General features: G+C 34.5%; 1 protein-coding gene across 2 annotated transcripts; it reads right to left on the reverse strand.

The window, feature by feature from the left end:
• Positions 1 to 6,711: 6,711 nt before the first annotated feature.
• On the reverse strand, positions 6,712 to 17,261 carry LOC128245486 (cilia- and flagella-associated protein 107-like). 2 transcript variants are annotated; one of them, XM_052963668.1, is made up of 5 exons: positions 16,903 to 17,261; positions 15,839 to 16,127; positions 15,533 to 15,562; positions 10,469 to 10,610; positions 6,712 to 9,613 (listed from the first exon to the last, which is right to left on the reverse strand). In XM_052963668.1, the coding sequence occupies exons 1-5, from the start codon at positions 17,005 to 17,007 to the stop codon at positions 9,466 to 9,468; spliced, it is 714 nt and encodes a 237-aa protein (XP_052819628.1). In that variant the 5' UTR covers positions 17,008 to 17,261; the 3' UTR covers positions 6,712 to 9,465. The 2 variants fall into 2 exon arrangements, with proteins under 2 accessions (XP_052819628.1, XP_052819629.1); XM_052963669.1 differs by lacking the exon at positions 15,533 to 15,562 and having other exon boundaries at positions 16,903 to 17,125.
• Positions 17,262 to 17,396: the final 135 nt, after the last annotated feature.

Here is a 17,396-nt window from a genome sequence, read left to right on the forward strand (position 1 = left end):
CTTCTATAGTTATTGTTTTTATGGTGCGAGTAAAAGTGAAGAAAACACTAGATTGCTAATTCTACGAGAAGTACAGATTCAGAAATTATCAGTTCTTAAATGCTCGCCAAGATGACTGTTAGCCAGTTGTCAATTAACGGTCTCAAAGTAGACGGACATGTACGCATGATGTGTCTTGTTGTGTACCGTTATTCACAGACTTCTCTTTTAAACTAGCATTAGACTTGCCCATCTTGATCTTTTTAAAAGTTTGAATTGCTTGTGTACAAGGTTTTAAATGTTAACAATTACCAGATTTTGAACATGCTATACTCAAAATAAAGTTCCACAGGGTTCCATTTTAGGTATATTGCTATTCCTCATATGCAAAAACGATATCGTCGACGAAATACAATCAAAGGTAAGCCTTCTTGCTGACGATGCGACACTTTCATTGTGGTTGATAATCGTATTCAGGCTGCTAATACATCGGATATCACAAATCTCTACCTATGTGCTTAAGAGTGTCTAGCTAGTTACCTTTAGCCCTTCAAAGTCAGATTATCTGCTTATCTCACGAAAACACAACAAACCCTATCATCCACGAACTCGTATGAATTACACAATCATACAAGAAGTAGAAAACCACAAACAGTTAGGTGTCACTCTACCATTGTCTGGAACTTGGCACATTTCCATTATTAAAGTGAAGGCATGGAAACGCATTAATGCACTACGGAAATTTAATTTCACTCTAGAATGACATTCTCTTGAAATTATGAACAAAACCTTTATTCACCCAATGCCTAAGAGGACAGATTCTTGGCCATATCGGATCTTTTGCAAACCTATATTTGTTAGCATGAAATGGGGGAACATAATATGTTTGACACTAATTATGGTTCAGACTTGAGCGCTCTTGGATTTCTAATTACTTCAACTTTAACTGAAACTACAAACATGAGGTTTTATCCTGTTAGGCATGTAAAACTCACTACCCACTAATATTTCAAAGAAAGCTGCGCCTTTGTCTATTGTAACCGTGCACAGATGACTGTCTACAGTTCCCAAACCAAATCCTAATGGATTCAAACCATTTCCTCTCCTCAACGCTTGTATGTACGAACACACGTAGGCTGTGAAATTTTGCATTGTCTGATATTTAAAGTAACCGCTTCTGGACGATGACATCGACTCTTTTACCATTTTTTCAACCAATGACGACAGCTGAACAAAATTTTAATACATGTAGGCTCTTAGTAGTTGTTTATCTTCTTCCAGCCCGATACTTAAAGTGAGGAGTGTGTATACTACTGCATTTGAATGTTGTTGTTTTTAAAATAAAATATTTTAAACCAATTTCTATTTTGTCCAGGTACATCTTTGTATGGGAATACAATGCCTGCTCTGGTGGTATAATCGATTCATCCGATACATTTTCTTGAGACAAGGCAACATCGATGAAGCAATGAACGTTTAACATATTTTTAAATATTATCAACCCATTACCCTTGCCAATTCCGGAAATGTTCGAAGTTGTTCCCCATCAAGCATTATTTTGGTGAACGGAATGCTAAGGCAACTTTCGTCCCTAATGTGTGATTTTAACTATCAATATTCCAGGACTCTGCGAACCGATGTGGCCTCTGTCGTGGCTGAACAAATAAAGCCATTGACACAGGCGGTACATGGTGACACAGCACCAACAACAAGTAAGTAGTAATACCAACCAGTACTTGCACTATTTAAAAAAGAGCAACTCACAGCAGTAAAAATAATCAATCGATCGGCGTCTGCAAAATCAATTGCCGTCTGCATACCAACTATAGTCATCATTCGTTCTAACGTCTTAATAACTGCTTGTTTGTTCTTGTCGTTTGCTAGAAATAATTCCTCAAAACCCTTATGGACTTGTTAAAGTTCACTTCTTTTCAACATGTTCGTTTTCCTTTTCGAATAGGTATTATCGTTGGGTTAGAGCGCACCTCCGCGTGCCAATCTCAAAATCAAAGGATGCATTGATATGTTTTTTTATGAATGAGATAAACGATTCATAGATGTTTACGTAGCTTTGGCCACGTTTCCAGTGTAGCCACTTTAACAACATTCCATCATATATTACAAGACGTATCTTCATCAGATGATTTCTGAATCAATTTTGCCGGCATTTTTAACGGTTGTTCTCACAAATCGGGAATTTTCAAATAATGCTTTTCGCTGTTTGCATGGCTCATAGGAAAACAGTTTTGGATGTTCAATCTCCTCATTACTTCGTTTTGTGGCGTGGACTAATCGCTGTAACAATAATTTGGCGTGTCACCATCGGTTTGAACTACAGCATAATCATTCATCCATACAATTATGTCCTTTTGCTAAAACATTAATGTCCTTTTGCCATTCATTTTCGACATACCATTCTCCCCTATATTGCCTAATCGGCATTGCTGTAATGCGATAATACTCCACGGGTTATACTTTTCAGATTGTCTTCACTCTTGAATGGGTTTCGTTGGTAAGGATAATCTGTGGTAATTTCAGTAAATTATATATTTTCTCTCTTTCTTTCACACTACTGTTATGTCTGTGTTCTTGTGTTGTTCAGTTATGAATACATCGATTCACTAAAATTCTTCAAAGCTTCAGATGCTGGTCTTCAGAGAATCCAGATGACAATTTGCATATGAGTCATATCTCGGCGTCTTGCAAAACCACCAACAGTTTTCAATCACCTCCTCAGCGAATGTTAGATTACTTAATCTGTTTAAAGTCCTGACCATTACCCTTAACTTCACCTTTATTTTCATGTTATCAAATAATCTATTCATGAACATGTATAATAATAGACGTGTTTCTGGCACCTTTTGCATGTAAGATACGTCCAACAACGGTACAAGAATCTATATGTAGATACAAATGTCAATTTGCGTTTCGTACCGCCTTTAAGAAGGCTCCTTGCAACTCCACCATCTCCATATACTGAAACCACAATTGTGCCGTTTTATTTTTTATTTAACTTTAGCACGGTATGTGTTTTACCTATGCTATTTAAAGGATCACTTGATCCTGAAATGCCATTTGGCACGCAACAGCCAGAGACGCTCAACTGTTCAACACAAATCAACTTATACACAACGACATTGTTCCGCAGTTTCATATTTTATTCGGTTACTGCAGCGTACATACTTCGAGCAAGACAATGTTTGGCTAACTGCAGTCCGTCTCAAAAGTCGACCAAAGGCCATCTCTCAAACTTTCTTGTATAGTCCATCTCCAAAACTCGATTACTGATACGGAAAAACACCATGCTGACACTCATTATTGTACAACACATCTTTTTGACAAGACTTTACAGCAATTATAACCAAAACGTGCATTTAATGATATATTTCATGAATAATTATACTATCATATTATTCATCTTTACTAAGTGTTTGAAATGGTCATATTCATGTATGTTAGATGTCAACGATGTGCGATCCTGCATATTTTATAACTATTTCAGCCCATTAATTCCAGTAATTGTCCCCTTGATTATACGTACGGGATAAATCTGATATTTTATTTGCTCTTTTAGTGTATGCATCAATAAAATAAAACTTGAACTTTAAAACGGCTCCGTTGTTTTAATATTAGTATTACCAATCAGTATTGACGCGTATTATAAGCCACGTTCCTAGACATGTTTGACTGACTCCGCGCATACTTGAAGTCATTGACAACATTTCGTTCAGTAGTGCCCCTTCCTTCGACCAGGTTGCCATAATGATGCTTGGATAAAATATTGTCCAATAACAGCAATTTATACTTCTCTAGACTTTCCAACAAACACATTCGTAAGAAACATCTTAGTGAAAACGGCAGGTCGTCTGTATCTTTTTTTTCAGACAGAGAAATCATCTTATGTTCGTATGTTTATGAGAGAAAGCAGCCTTGCCATCAAGAAATTCCTCCATCTAACAACTGAAGTGTGTATCGTAATATGTTCTCAATGTGTTGGGTTCTTTCAATAAAGCCTCTTTTACTTCTTGTGTTGAACCTGTCGGCCTTTCAATAGATAAACGACTTTCCTTGATACATAACCTATTAAAGGCTCATCACGACACACTCTGAAGTTCATATTACATATTCATGACACCCTGCGTCAGATGCATGCACATCATTAAAGAATATATATTCGCGCAAGAACTTCATTTCCCCATTCACCATATATCTCCTTTGATCTCTCATGGATCACAATTTGAAAGTGTTTGGTTCTCACATTATAGAGCTCTTGACTACATGTTTCATGTAATTATTTGACACTGAAAACAGGCATTCATTCTTAAATGAATAATGTTTCCAACCTCAGCGTGAGCTTTTTGTTTCATTGACATGAACAAAGTCAGACAAAGTCAGACAAGTGAACGCGGCGTACACCACCCAACGTGATATGATGATCGCTTGATGCAATTTATACATCATTTTGAGCGTTCACATGCACAATTATTTCAAGGCCATACATGGTTTTGTTAATTTGAATCAACACACGTAAAAACAGCGGCTGACATAGTGTCACGATGTTATAAATGTATGAGGAAGATTATTCCTTGGGTAATAGCTCTAACAAAAACTAACCCCAAACACGCAAAGTGGCAACGCTACATGGCCGTTCGCCATGTTCGCCATTTCCAAAAACATGTTCCATACATTTTTTGTTTAGATATCGGCGTGATCTATTGTAGACGAATAATGGAAGACGGTTATATGCTCCTTTCGAGCGCTTCTCTGTCATAAATGGGAGTAAAGAATATTTCAACCTCACATTTGATTAAAACTACATTGATTTTTTTCTCCTCATTCGCCTGGTGTGGCTTATACATAAAGAAATTTCAGACGAAACTAAGGAGTGCATCCTGTTTCTTTAAATGTACTTTTCTTAAGAATAAAACAGGACAGAAATAACACTATTATTTATTTTTTTTTGCGTCCTTCAGATTATTTATATACTTGTGAGACAAATCTGTTATAAAGTGCTATGTTGCAAGTCCCTAAGCCACTGTCTACAACCTTTATCCATTTCTCTGCTTATCGACGGCGTGACTAGACTTCAAATGAGGATATTCATATAGGAAAGCGTCTGATTTAGGAATTCCTATTTTAAAAGGCAGTAAACAAGATAAAATAATTTTAGTTATATGAAAATGGAATCGAACTGCAAACGGCAAGTTGTTTATTTTTAGCCAACATTAGCAAATGTTCGATGAGAAACTGCACGAAACAACATTATTACTATACGTATGGTCGTCTAATAAATACATTTTCTATAATCTTGGGATCGATAAATGTACGTTCATTCTGCACAAGTTCCAAATATGGACGCATTGTATATAAACATCTGCGCATTCATATTTAAACAAGATATGTGAACCCTGACTAAAGTTATTCAGTTTCAACCAATCTCCTTTATTTTTAGTAACAGTGACCTTGACCTTGACTCTAGGTACCCCAAACGCAATTTTATGAAAGGTATCCATAAACTTTTCCTTTAAACTAAGTTGGGTCAAGATATGTCAACCTTAACTAAAGTAATTCAGTTTCAACCGTTTTTCTATTTTTAATAACAGTGACCTTGACCTTGACCCTAGGGACCTCCAAACGCAATCCCATGAAAGGTATCCATTTACTCTTCCTATAGACCAAGTTTGGTCAAGATATGTCAACTTTTACTAAAATTATTCATTTTCATAGGTGAGTTTGACGCTGCCCGCCCGAACAACGACGTTCGTCATTCTAATGCCATGCTGCCAGCTGCAGTTACCCTTACTGGGTATGTAAGCAGGTTATCGCTTTCGGGGTTTTAGAATTAGACGCATTTTTCTACACAGTGTGGAATTACAAATGAAACAAGGAGTCTCGAGTGACCTTGACCTTTGAGGTATGGACCCGGGTCATGGTCAGTGCACATCGTATGGTAATCCATCAATGCATAAGTAAGTTATAGCCCGGACTAAAGTATAGGTTCTGACCTTTAAATGTCTCATGTGACATTAACCTTTAAAGTAAGAATCCGGGTCAAAGTAACTGCACATCTTCTCAATGAGGCAAACATATGTACCAAGTAATATGGTAAATCCATCAATGCAGAAGTAAGTTATAGCGCGGACACGAGCATGTGTTTTTGGACCTTTAAATGTGCCGTGTAACCTTGATCTCTGCGGTATGGACAGGGTCAATGTCACTGCGCATCGTCTCAATGAAGACAACATTTGTAAGAAGTTATGTGTGTAATCCATCAATGCATAAGTAGGTCATGGCCCGGACACGAAATGTCACGGTCAGGGACAGACAGACGGACGGACGGACAGACAAAGTGCATTCTTATAATCCCTTCCACGCCCCATGGCGTGGGATAAATAAGAACAAGTTTTGGAGAAATGAAAACTTTCAAATGAATTTTGAATGTCGGTATTTACAGTTCTTTTAAAATTTAGATTTTAAATGTGTCCTTCATATTTCAGCCTCATTTACCCTGGATCGAGAGTGCTGCTTATTATCCAAGTTTCAATATTCTTGTCAATGTATCATGACCCTTTCTCGGCGTGGCTAAAATAGAATGTCTTGATCATTATCCAAAAGTAAACGTTGAATGTGTAATCACTTGGCCATACATCATAAATATATAACATATGTATTTCATTATCCAACAAATGGATATTCGTAATAGTAACTTCAGTTTTATTTAAAAGAAGAAAGTGAGATGGTATTTTTTTTATTCAAAATGAGGCATTGAAACAAAACAGAATCTCTCAACACATCAACGCACAAGATATAATTTACAAAGTATATGTCAAAGTATAGAGTGATTCAAAGATTTATATAAATGAGTTAAAGAAAATACGAAAAATGAATATTAATTGTGTCTTTAATTGTATCAAAATCTGCATAAAAATGTTGGGAAATGTCAAAACGAATGATTGTACCCTTAATACTCTCAAAATACAATTACCCCTGTTATAATACTGAAACCTTTTTTTTACATGCATGTATATTTCATATATGTCAAAATTATTCTGAAAGTCAATCCTTAAACATTTAAAATAATAGCATTATCTTTTGACAAAAAGTTAAAATACTTGTACAGCACAGTTTTTGATAGCTAAATTAAATATGCATATCCAATGTTCTGTAATCAATAACTGCATAAATGTTTACAACAATTATGTATCTGTTAAAGCTGCACTCTCACCGATTGAACGTTTTGACAACTTTTTTTATTTTTTGTCTTGGAACGAGCCAATTTTTGCGAAAATCTATGGAAACCAGTTAAATAAGACTGCTGACAAAAAATAAGATCGCGGATTTTTATATTTAAGTTCAAAAATTGATGTTTTATGCATTTTTCTTAAACCGTTAGTAACGGTTTAAGCCAGAAAATTTTTATTTTTGAACGGAAATATGAAAACGTACGATCTGATTTTTTGTCAGCAATCTTATATCATTGGTTTGCAGATATTTGCGCAAAAATTTTCTCTTTCCAAGACAAAAAATAAAAAAGTTGTAAAAATGGTATATCTGTGAGAGTGCAGCTTTAAATAAGAGCATAACAATTAATACTTAGGTTCTGAAATGTTCAAACATTTCCATAACAACAGCAATACTGATAACTTGATATTTGATATCAGGGAAACATTTAAGGCAATACTGATTTGATATACTAAATATAAAACAACATTTACATTATACCTTGATACACTTTCTATCTGTTTATCATGTGTTTCTTAGTATGAAGATAAATATTTAAAAAATGTAAGATAAAACCATTTATCACAGAACAAGTAACTTTCATGTCACTTTTATAAACTTGTGTTTTACATTACAAATTCAATATGTTAACAATTGTAATTCTTTGGTAAACATATATCAGAAAATATAATGTTCTCTGTATCAGTAAAAGTACAGTCTGTATCAGTAATCTATAGTCTCACTGTCTGTATCAGTCAATTTTAAAAGTCTAAAAATTACAATCACAGCAAATTAGGAATAAGTCTTGCATATATATATATATAGTCTTGTAAAATATTTGCATAAATATATCACAGTTAATGTACACCTTATTACAAGTAAAATCAACATGTGAGCAAGACACTTTAACAACATGTAAATTGGAGTTCCAACTTGAATACCTTTATCATTACAGTAAAATAGTAACCTCAAATTACGTAAACTTCATAGTCAATAGAGCTTGTCAGAAGTAGAAAAACACAGGAATGGTCCTCTGAATATATAAAAAAAATGAGAATTCAAGAAAACTATTGAAATAGGCTGATTTACCATGACCGTTATTATACCTATTCAGACAGTTTATGGTGTCTTTGCTCAAGGTTATGCATAATAAAACAAAGGTTATTTCCTGTAAACAAAAGATTTATTTGACAAAACGTTAGATTTTATTTGACAACGAAACTTAATAAATGCTCTTTATGTAATTCTATCTAAGTGATCTTTGAAATATATCAGTAAAACAAATTTATTTATTTTAATTCTCAAGTTGACTATGAATAAACAATCACTTCTGAAAAAATATGATACAATTATGTAAGGATATTGAATAAAGAGCAACGTGCTGTATTCATGATTTTCAGTCATTATTAATTGACAACAACATGCAACACATTTCAAATAAAACCATTTTAGAACAATTAGCTCAGAAGCAAACGAAAACAAAATTATTGCTTAAAAGAGTACTGTCAGATATTCAGAATGATATTTTAATTTTGTTTTAATAATTAAAACCACAAACATACTTCATTTGATAGCATAACAGTTAGAGTATACTTTTATATGTGTTAATAATGTGTGCAAAACCTTTTTCTTTTATCTTAATACATTTATTTTATTTCAAACCTTATGAAATGGGCTAATTGTACAGACAAAAATGGGGTAAAACAAAAAAACAAAATGAGCAAATACATCCATTAATAATGATAGAATTTCCAACTACATAACTTTGATATGAGCAAAAATGAAGAAAACAGTCTAAAACAGTCTAAAACACACAATACTGATATGTAGACATTTAACAAGGGTAGCTAATCTAAAAAATATTTGTCCTACAATTAACGCTGTAACAAAGTATACTTTATGTAAAATACTGTACTGATATTTAATACTTTTAACATTTAAAGACTTACATGACTGTGGCAATTTTTTATAGAATACAATTTAAAGGTAGTATTTAACTCACCCTTCTTGTACATTTTTTTAAAAAGTCAACAATGAAGTTCTACATACTTCTATCAATATGTTAAAGAAATAAATAATTTATTTCCTTGAGAAAGATTTTTATTGCAATTTAAAAAATAAAACTTCTATTTCATCACAGGAATTAAAAAAAAAAAATGTTCTCAAAAGTGTCTTTCCCTTTCTTGCTGTTATGAATGCAATGTTAGCATTGTTGCAAAATGTTTCTTGCTGATATTTTAATAATTCTTTCTATATATTTCTAATTTACAGTCCCACAGTGGTCATTGACCGCATTGGCAGTTCAGGGAGTTTTTCTGGGGACTTGAGGACGCATGTTCCACGGAAATGCAGATCCTTGTTGATCTTGTTGATAGGGTGAAGGTTAGTTGACTGAGCTCGTGTTACTGCATACCTGCAAAATAGTTTGAAATATTTAGTGATCGAAATAAGCACAAGCCTGCAAACCCAAAATCAAGACCAGGCTTTCTGTTTGGGTAGTTGTTTAAATTGTGTTGTCATGTCAGGGTTCTGCTGGCGATCGCCATTGTCGCTATTTGCGACATAATTGCAAAAGTGGCGACAAGTTTTCAAATTTTGCAAATTTATGGAGACAACAATATTTTTTTTGCAATATTTCCTTTCTTTTTATTTATATACTTGTGCTTCATGTACAACAATATTATATTATGTTCTACAAGACAAGGTGCTAATTGAATGCAATTTAAGGCTCTTAAAATGCTTAAAACCCATGTGCTTCAGGGGCCTTCGCCCCCGCTGAACCCCCACAAGGGCGCTGCCCTGGACCCGTAAGAGGGCCTTTCGCGGCCCCCTTAACCCCTGCAAAAAAAGTGGCGACAACTTTTAAGGACCCAGGGGAAACCCTGCCTTTAAACAGGATCTTGGTAAAATTTTAGGCTTCTATGCTTGTTCCAGTGGTTTCTATACAGTCAATTGACTACTTAATGTGACCTTGATCTTCACCTCAAAAATACCTAGTTCTAATTGATGTCTCTTTTCTTTGTCACAGGAACAAAAAAATATATGTAAAAAACTTGCAGTGGCGTTTCAAAAATTTGACGTTTGAGTGGACGTAACTTAGGTAAAATGGTGCTTTTTGGTCATATTTCACACTTTTTCTCCTATATTGAAAATTGAGATGGGGAGGGGTCTGATTCTGATATGGATGTTAAAAAAAGAAAACACTCAAAACTCCCACAATATAGTACAAGTCCAAGTTATGAGCCTAAAATGTACTATTGAATTATACCTCGTTTTTGTCATGTCCTCCTTGCTGTGAGGTACAAAGGAAGATGAGTAGGTTGAGTTGAAATCCCCTCTGGTCTCATCTGCGATCTCAGACTTCCATTTCTCCTGTAGACTCTGGAGAAGGCCAAAGTTGGTCGGGGCAGCTGAAAAGAGCAGTAATATTTTGATTACTACACTTGTGCATAATGGCTTGGGCAGCATGTGAACTAATTTTTAAGTGAATATAATGAATGTGTTTTTAACTCTTATATTGTTTGCACACCAAGGACATGCAAACAAATCAAAAGAAGTGCATAGAATATATGACATTAAGATTGAAAAACAGAAATAACAAAATGAGTAAATATCATTTCTTAAAGCCGCACTCTCACAGATTGAACGTTTTTATAACTTTTTTTTATTTTTTGTCTTTGAGCCAGTTTATGCGAAAATTCATGTAAGATGCAGATTTTTATATTTAAGTTCAAAAATGGATGTTTTGTGCATTTTTCTTAAACTGTTTGTAATGGTTTAAGCCATAAAACATTAATTTTGAAGCGAAAAAAATATGAAAATCTACGATCTGATCTTTTGTCAGTTGTCTTTTATCACTGGTTTGCAGATATTTATGAAAAAAAACTTATTCCAAGACAAATAATAACAAGAGCTGTCACAGTATGTGACGAATGCCCCCGAATGTGACATTGACCTACGAACAAGGTCAGTACATGAAAAGTGGATCTTGCCTTTACGTGTCAAATACATATGGCAAGTTATTTTAAATTGTCTCTGAACATAAAAAAAAAAATACCACCCATACTTGACAACCTACACTGTTATGTCCTTATATTCAGAATTCCCTTCTTTCACCTTAGAGGTAGGGACATGGGTCTTGCACACGACACGTCGTCTTCGTATGTGGAACACTTGTAGCAAGTGATTTTAAAAACTGTCCATACAAGGGAAAGTAACAGCCCTGACATGACAACCTATACTCTATGTCCTTATCTGCAGCATTCCATTGTGAAAAAAGACTAAGTGTGACCTTGACCTAAGAGGTAGGGACACGGGTCTTGCACGCGATACGTCGTCTTGGTATGCCGAACACATGTGGCAAGTTATTTTCAAATCAGTCCATACAAGGGAAAGTTACAGTCCGGACATGACAACCTATACTCTATGTCCTTATATGCAGCACTCCATTGTGAATAAACACTAAGTGTGACCTTGACCTTTGAGGCAGGGACACGGGACTTGCATGCAACACTTTGTCTTGGTATGTGAAACACATGTGGCAAGTTATTTTAAAATCTGTCCATACAAGAGAAAGTTACAGCCCGGACACGACAACCTATACTGTATGTCCTTATATGCAGCACTCCATTGTGAATAAACACTAAATGTGACCTTGACCTTTGAGGTAGGGACACGGGTCTTGCACGCGACACGTCGTCTTGGTATGTGGAACACATGTGGCAAGTAATTTTAAAATCTGTCCATACAAGGGAAAGTTACAGCCCGGACACGACAATCATACTCTATGCCCTTATATGCAGCACTCCATTGTGAATAAACACTAAGTGTGACCTTGACCTTTGAGGTAGGGACACGGGTCTTGCACGCGACACGTCGTCTTGGTATGTGGTACACATGTGGCAAGTTATTTTAAAATCTGTCCATACAAGAGAAAGTTACAGCCCGGACACGACAACCTATACTCTTATGTCCTTATATGCAGCACTCCATTGTGAATAAACACTAAGTGTGACCTTGACCTTTGAGGTAGGAACACGAGTCTTGCAGGCGACACGTCGTCTTGGTATGTGGAACACAGTTATTTTAAAATCTGTCCATACAAGGGAAAGTTACAGAGCCGGACGGATGGACGGACGGACGGTGCGATTTTAATATGCCCACCTTCGGGGGCATAAAAACGGTAAATCTGTGAGAGTGCAGCTTTAACGGAATAAACAGTGTCATGCAATAAAACAGTTTTATATTGGTTGATGCAATAGGCACAAGCAAAGCTGCAAAAAATGATACTTCAAACGTTCTTCATACTGAACAAACTTTCTTTCAGTTCTTTATTTGTTTAGAATTTGAAGAAAGTCAACAGCAAATACTACCAATATCGCCAACTGTGATCAACTATATCACCCTATTGATCGCATTCAGATCATTAATCTTGTAAGATTTTAAATTGAATAGCTGAAATTCTGTTTAATCCTTGAAGTATAGACTCTTCAACTAAAACATAAATGCAATAGAATGTGGCCAACTAGGTATTAAATGCTCTTAAAGGAGGCTCAAAACTGTTTAACAGTGTCAAGTCATTTGAAAGATAACATAAATTTATTGCTCATTTTAGAAAATCTTCAAATGTTGTGATTTTAGAAGTAACAACTTCAAAAGCAGTAATTGAAATATTGCACAGCTTTAATCATAATTAATATTTTAAAATAATAAAAGGCTTAACCAACTTTCCATTGCATTATCTTAATGACTAAAAATTTGTGGTATTAAACCATACGACTTTTAACAACCCTGCAAAATTGAAAAACTAAACAACAAAGTTAAAATGACCAATCTATTGTCGCCAGATTCGGCCCCATAGTGAACACTTATAAAACCCTAAATATTTCATTTTGATATTACTTGGGCAATTTTGGGTCATTGAATAAACAAAATAATAATATTCAATCGACAACTCAAAAGTAAACAATTATAAACATTGTCTAATTGGCCACATGTGACTCACAAACAATTAAATGAAATTTGGATCAAATTACGCTTTAATTAATTTTGGTTAAATGATTTTAAAAACATAATTACACACCTTTTTCCAATTCATTGCATTACATTATGTATAAATAAATTGGGTTTAATTGCATTACATTTATTTGTTAACATGACACATTTTATATGGAATATACTTTATACATGTATGCAATTACATAACATGCCAAAATGATAACTTTGACCCATAGATTCTAAAGGCAGCACATTATCTCCTTAACGTTATAATTATTCACCAGTCAATTGTTACCACGGCTCCCTCCCCAGGTCCGGGGGTATACCGGGGAAATGGGCCACGTTCTTACCTTTCAGGTGACCCCGCAGTGCCGGGTGAATACGGTGGCTTTGTCTTTGCGCAAAATATAGCCGTGAATGCGCCTAACCTAGGGTCCTTGGGGTGCGGGGGAATTTGGTGGGGATTTTACCATCAGTTCTACCCCACAGGGCGGCGATTTTACCCGGGGTTGGCTTAACCGAAAGTCAAAGTCGCCAATATTCACCGGACCTAGGGGGGCCATGGTTACAATTGACTGGTGCATTATATCAGTGAAGTTCTAACAAAATATTTTATGAATAAACTTAGAAGAAAAATTATGATATAATAATTTTACATTCTTTAGATCTTGTTACATCAGTCTAAAAAAATTCTCAGTATTAATATAATATATATATATATATACGTTGTCTAAGGTCAAAGTGACCATTCAAATTCTTAACAGACTTCAAAAATCTGGGGTAATGGAAGTTAAAAAGGGATAAACAAAACACTTTCTGTTATACAGGAATGTAAATTATAACATGGAAGGGATCATGCAGTTTTTTACCTCTTCTGTCACCATCTCTTGAATCTAAGTGCAGTGAACAAAAACATTATGAGCAACAATGGTAGGTAAAAGTCATCTGAGAATATCATGATAGAAATAAATTAAGTCAAACTATTAATAATAACTACAAACATTTCAAGCCATTAGAAATAAATCAAGAAAATAAAACTACACATTACATTTCACATTCTGCACAGGTATAAAAAAAGCAAGCAAACTATACAGAATGGGCCATCTTATCATAGAGCGTAAAAAGAATTTGCGAGATCATCAATTAGTGTTATTCATTAAGTCAGTGTCACAAATTAATTTGAAAGTTTTACTTACAAAATCAAATAATCTTTGCCTAAACTGTCAGACTGATAAATAAGCTCTTAGTTTCGAAATAGATATTTTAACAGCTTTAAGATATTAATTTCGTAGAAGTGATGATACACTTGATAAGATGGCCACAGTGTTAGTCAATATCTGAAATAAAATTAAAGGCTTTATTTCCCATTTGAAATCGCCAAGCTAACAATAGTACCCTTCATGAAATGGCCAAGGCAACAAAAGTACCCTTCATGAAATGGCCAAGGCAACAGAAGTACCCTTCATGAAATGACCAAGGCATCAAAAGTACCATTCATGAAATGGCCAAGGCAACAAAAGTACCCTTCATGAAATGGCCAAGGCAACAGAAGTACCCTTCATGAAATGGCCAAGGCATCAAAAGTACCATTCATGAATTGGCCAAGGCAACAAAAGTACCCTTCATGAAATGGCCAAGGCAACAAAAGTACCCTTCATGAAATGGCCAAGGTAATAAAAGTACTCTTCATGAAATGGCCAAGGTCACAAAAGTACCCTTCATGAAATGGCCAAGGCAACAAAAGTACCCTTCATGAGATGGCCAAGGCAACAAAAGAACCCTTCATGAAATAACCAAGGCAACAAAAGTACCCTTCATGAAATGGCCAACGCAACAAAGTTTCCATCATGAAATGGCCAAGGCAACAAAAGTACCCTTCATGAAATAACCAAGGCAACAAAAGTACCCTTCATTAAATGGCCAACGCAATTATAGTACCAAACACAAAATTGGCCAAAACATGAATAAAATAATGGCAAAGTGAAATGTGTTACTAAAATGCCTTTTAATAATATATTAAAGCAAAGAATCCTTAAAGGTGTGTTAATAACTGAATAATCTTTTAATTTCAATACAAGTATGACAAAGTGAATCAAAGACAGTTCAGGGAGAAAAGTGGTTGAACACGTTTGTTCATGAACAAATAACTGTTAGCCAAAATTTGCAAATCCTGTTGAAAAATACAATGAATGGCTATTGATATTTTTATAATAAGAATAAAGCCTTTTTACAACATTATAACACTTTCAGAAGTAATGCCAAACAACAGCACCAATTTATTTTATTAAACAATCAACAAAATATAAAACATTTAAAAAACATCCTTTCAACTTACCAAACACAAGAAGACCATTTAGCAATGAGTCTAAAATATATCATTTGTGATGAATAAATCATCAGATAACAGTTGGTGATTTTTTTTTTACATGAGCTACTTCATTTTATGTTAACAGTAGTCAGTGTTGAACCTATATATGTTAGTTAAAGGCTCTTTAGAGCTAATATATGTTACATTATATAATAGTATGACATTCCAGCACAAATGATCTTATCTGAATTTTGGCCATCATGGCTTATCATAATATTCTTCATGTGGATAAATGGTTCAATAATAATGTATGTGCACTATTCATAGTTTTACCTTGTAATGGATAGTCTGACTTTTCTGGTCCCCACGCAAGCTGATGGCTATTCCACTGTCGACTAGGAGGTAGCTGATTCTCGCGCCATCTGCCATTATAATGCTCATCGTACCACGATAACATGTTGTTTGTATATTTCTTTCCATGATGCCAGAAAAGATTTTCTGGGCCAAGTCCATCATTTCTAAGTAAAGCCTTCCTACGCACTAAAACATCCGGGCGATGACTGCCAACATTTCTGAAGTCCACTCGGTGCGTGCTGTTATGTTTGACATTGCCTCTTTGAAACTAAAATAGAAAAATAAAAAATTGAAAGATCTGAATGTATAACATGCATTCATACTGTTATTTCTGTAATGCTCTGTAAATAATTATATAAATGCAAATCAAAAAGGGCATAATTATATACAGACTTAATTATACAATCCAGGGCTCAATCTGCTGTTCTGAGGCCAAATTTGGCCTCTGATTATGAACCCCCATGATGTATAAATTGTATAGGCCAATTTCTGTGTGGATTCAAGGACATGCACCCTGAAGGTTTATTTTCAGCTAGATGTTTGGAGGTGCATATTGACATATATTTTCTTTCCAGTATAACATATACAAATATTTTTTTGTTATTTTTTTTCTTCTAAGAGAAAGTGTTGGTTGCATCATAGAAAGCTCCAGTATTCTCCTTACACACAAAAAGTATTTTTTATTCACCATAAGACTTACAGTCTAAATAATTTGACCATGTACAATTATTTGGACAATTGGACTATGTGCTGTACAACTAAGCTTAACGAGCAACAGGATTTTACCCAGCCTGTTAAATTTATGTTTTTGGTTTTGATTAGGCAAATCTTATGGAAAAATCATTATACTAATTTAACTAAAATTAAAACTAATATTTCATTGATTATTCAGGCTAATCATTCCTGACTTGTGGTGGTGAAATTCAATATGATGTTTTCCCACTGGTGTATATTGTACAACCAGTATTTATTTAAATCATAACAATGACAATGTTTTATGCAATTTATAAGTGTACATGAAAATAGAGTTGTAAATCACTCACCGTATACTTTTCTTCATCCCAGTTTCCTATCAAAACACCTGGCGAATATTTTTGCTCTATTCTCCACCCTGGCATGTGCCATTTCATAGGATCTCCTTGAGCCATTTTAAGTTATTAATTTACTGTAATAAAAAACCTACTTCTGACCCTATCAACACGATCAATTATAACAGGTATTGCGGGAAAAATTGACAGATGTTATGATGTATACATACGCTGTTAGGTGAATAAAAAGTTTAAGAACAATTTTCATGTCGATATAATATCATATTTACAAAGCATTTAAGTAATTTAATATTGAAAACTTCAAATTCACGCTTACAAATAATTAGATATTATAAAAATAATGCCAATAACAAGCACTACTTTTCAGGAAAAAATAGCAAAGCGTCGTTGATAACAACGTTGCTAAGGATGTACGTGTCGATTTACGGCAAACGAATTTTTTTTTTGTTTGTTTAAAAAAATCAAAATGGAATGAGACAAAACTATTT

This window comes from Mya arenaria, chromosome 9, assembly GCF_026914265.1.
Source record: "Mya arenaria isolate MELC-2E11 chromosome 9, ASM2691426v1".
NCBI classification, from domain to species: domain Eukaryota; kingdom Metazoa; phylum Mollusca; class Bivalvia; order Myida; family Myidae; genus Mya; species Mya arenaria.

Excerpts from the sequence above, each read along its gene's own strand:
- LOC128245486 (XM_052963668.1), bottom strand. The coding sequence starts at position 17,007 with ATGGCTCAAGGAGATCCTATGAAATGGCACATGCCAGGGTGGAGAATA. Across the intron at positions 16,128-16,902 it reads GGGATGAAGAAAAGTATACG|TTTCAAAGAGGCAATGTCAA; the intron begins GTGAGTGATTTA and ends TTTCTATTTTAG. Across the intron at positions 10,611-15,532 it reads AAATGGTCTTCTTGTGTTTG|CTGCCCCGACCAACTTTGGC; the intron begins GTAAGTTGAAAG and ends TGCTCTTTTCAG.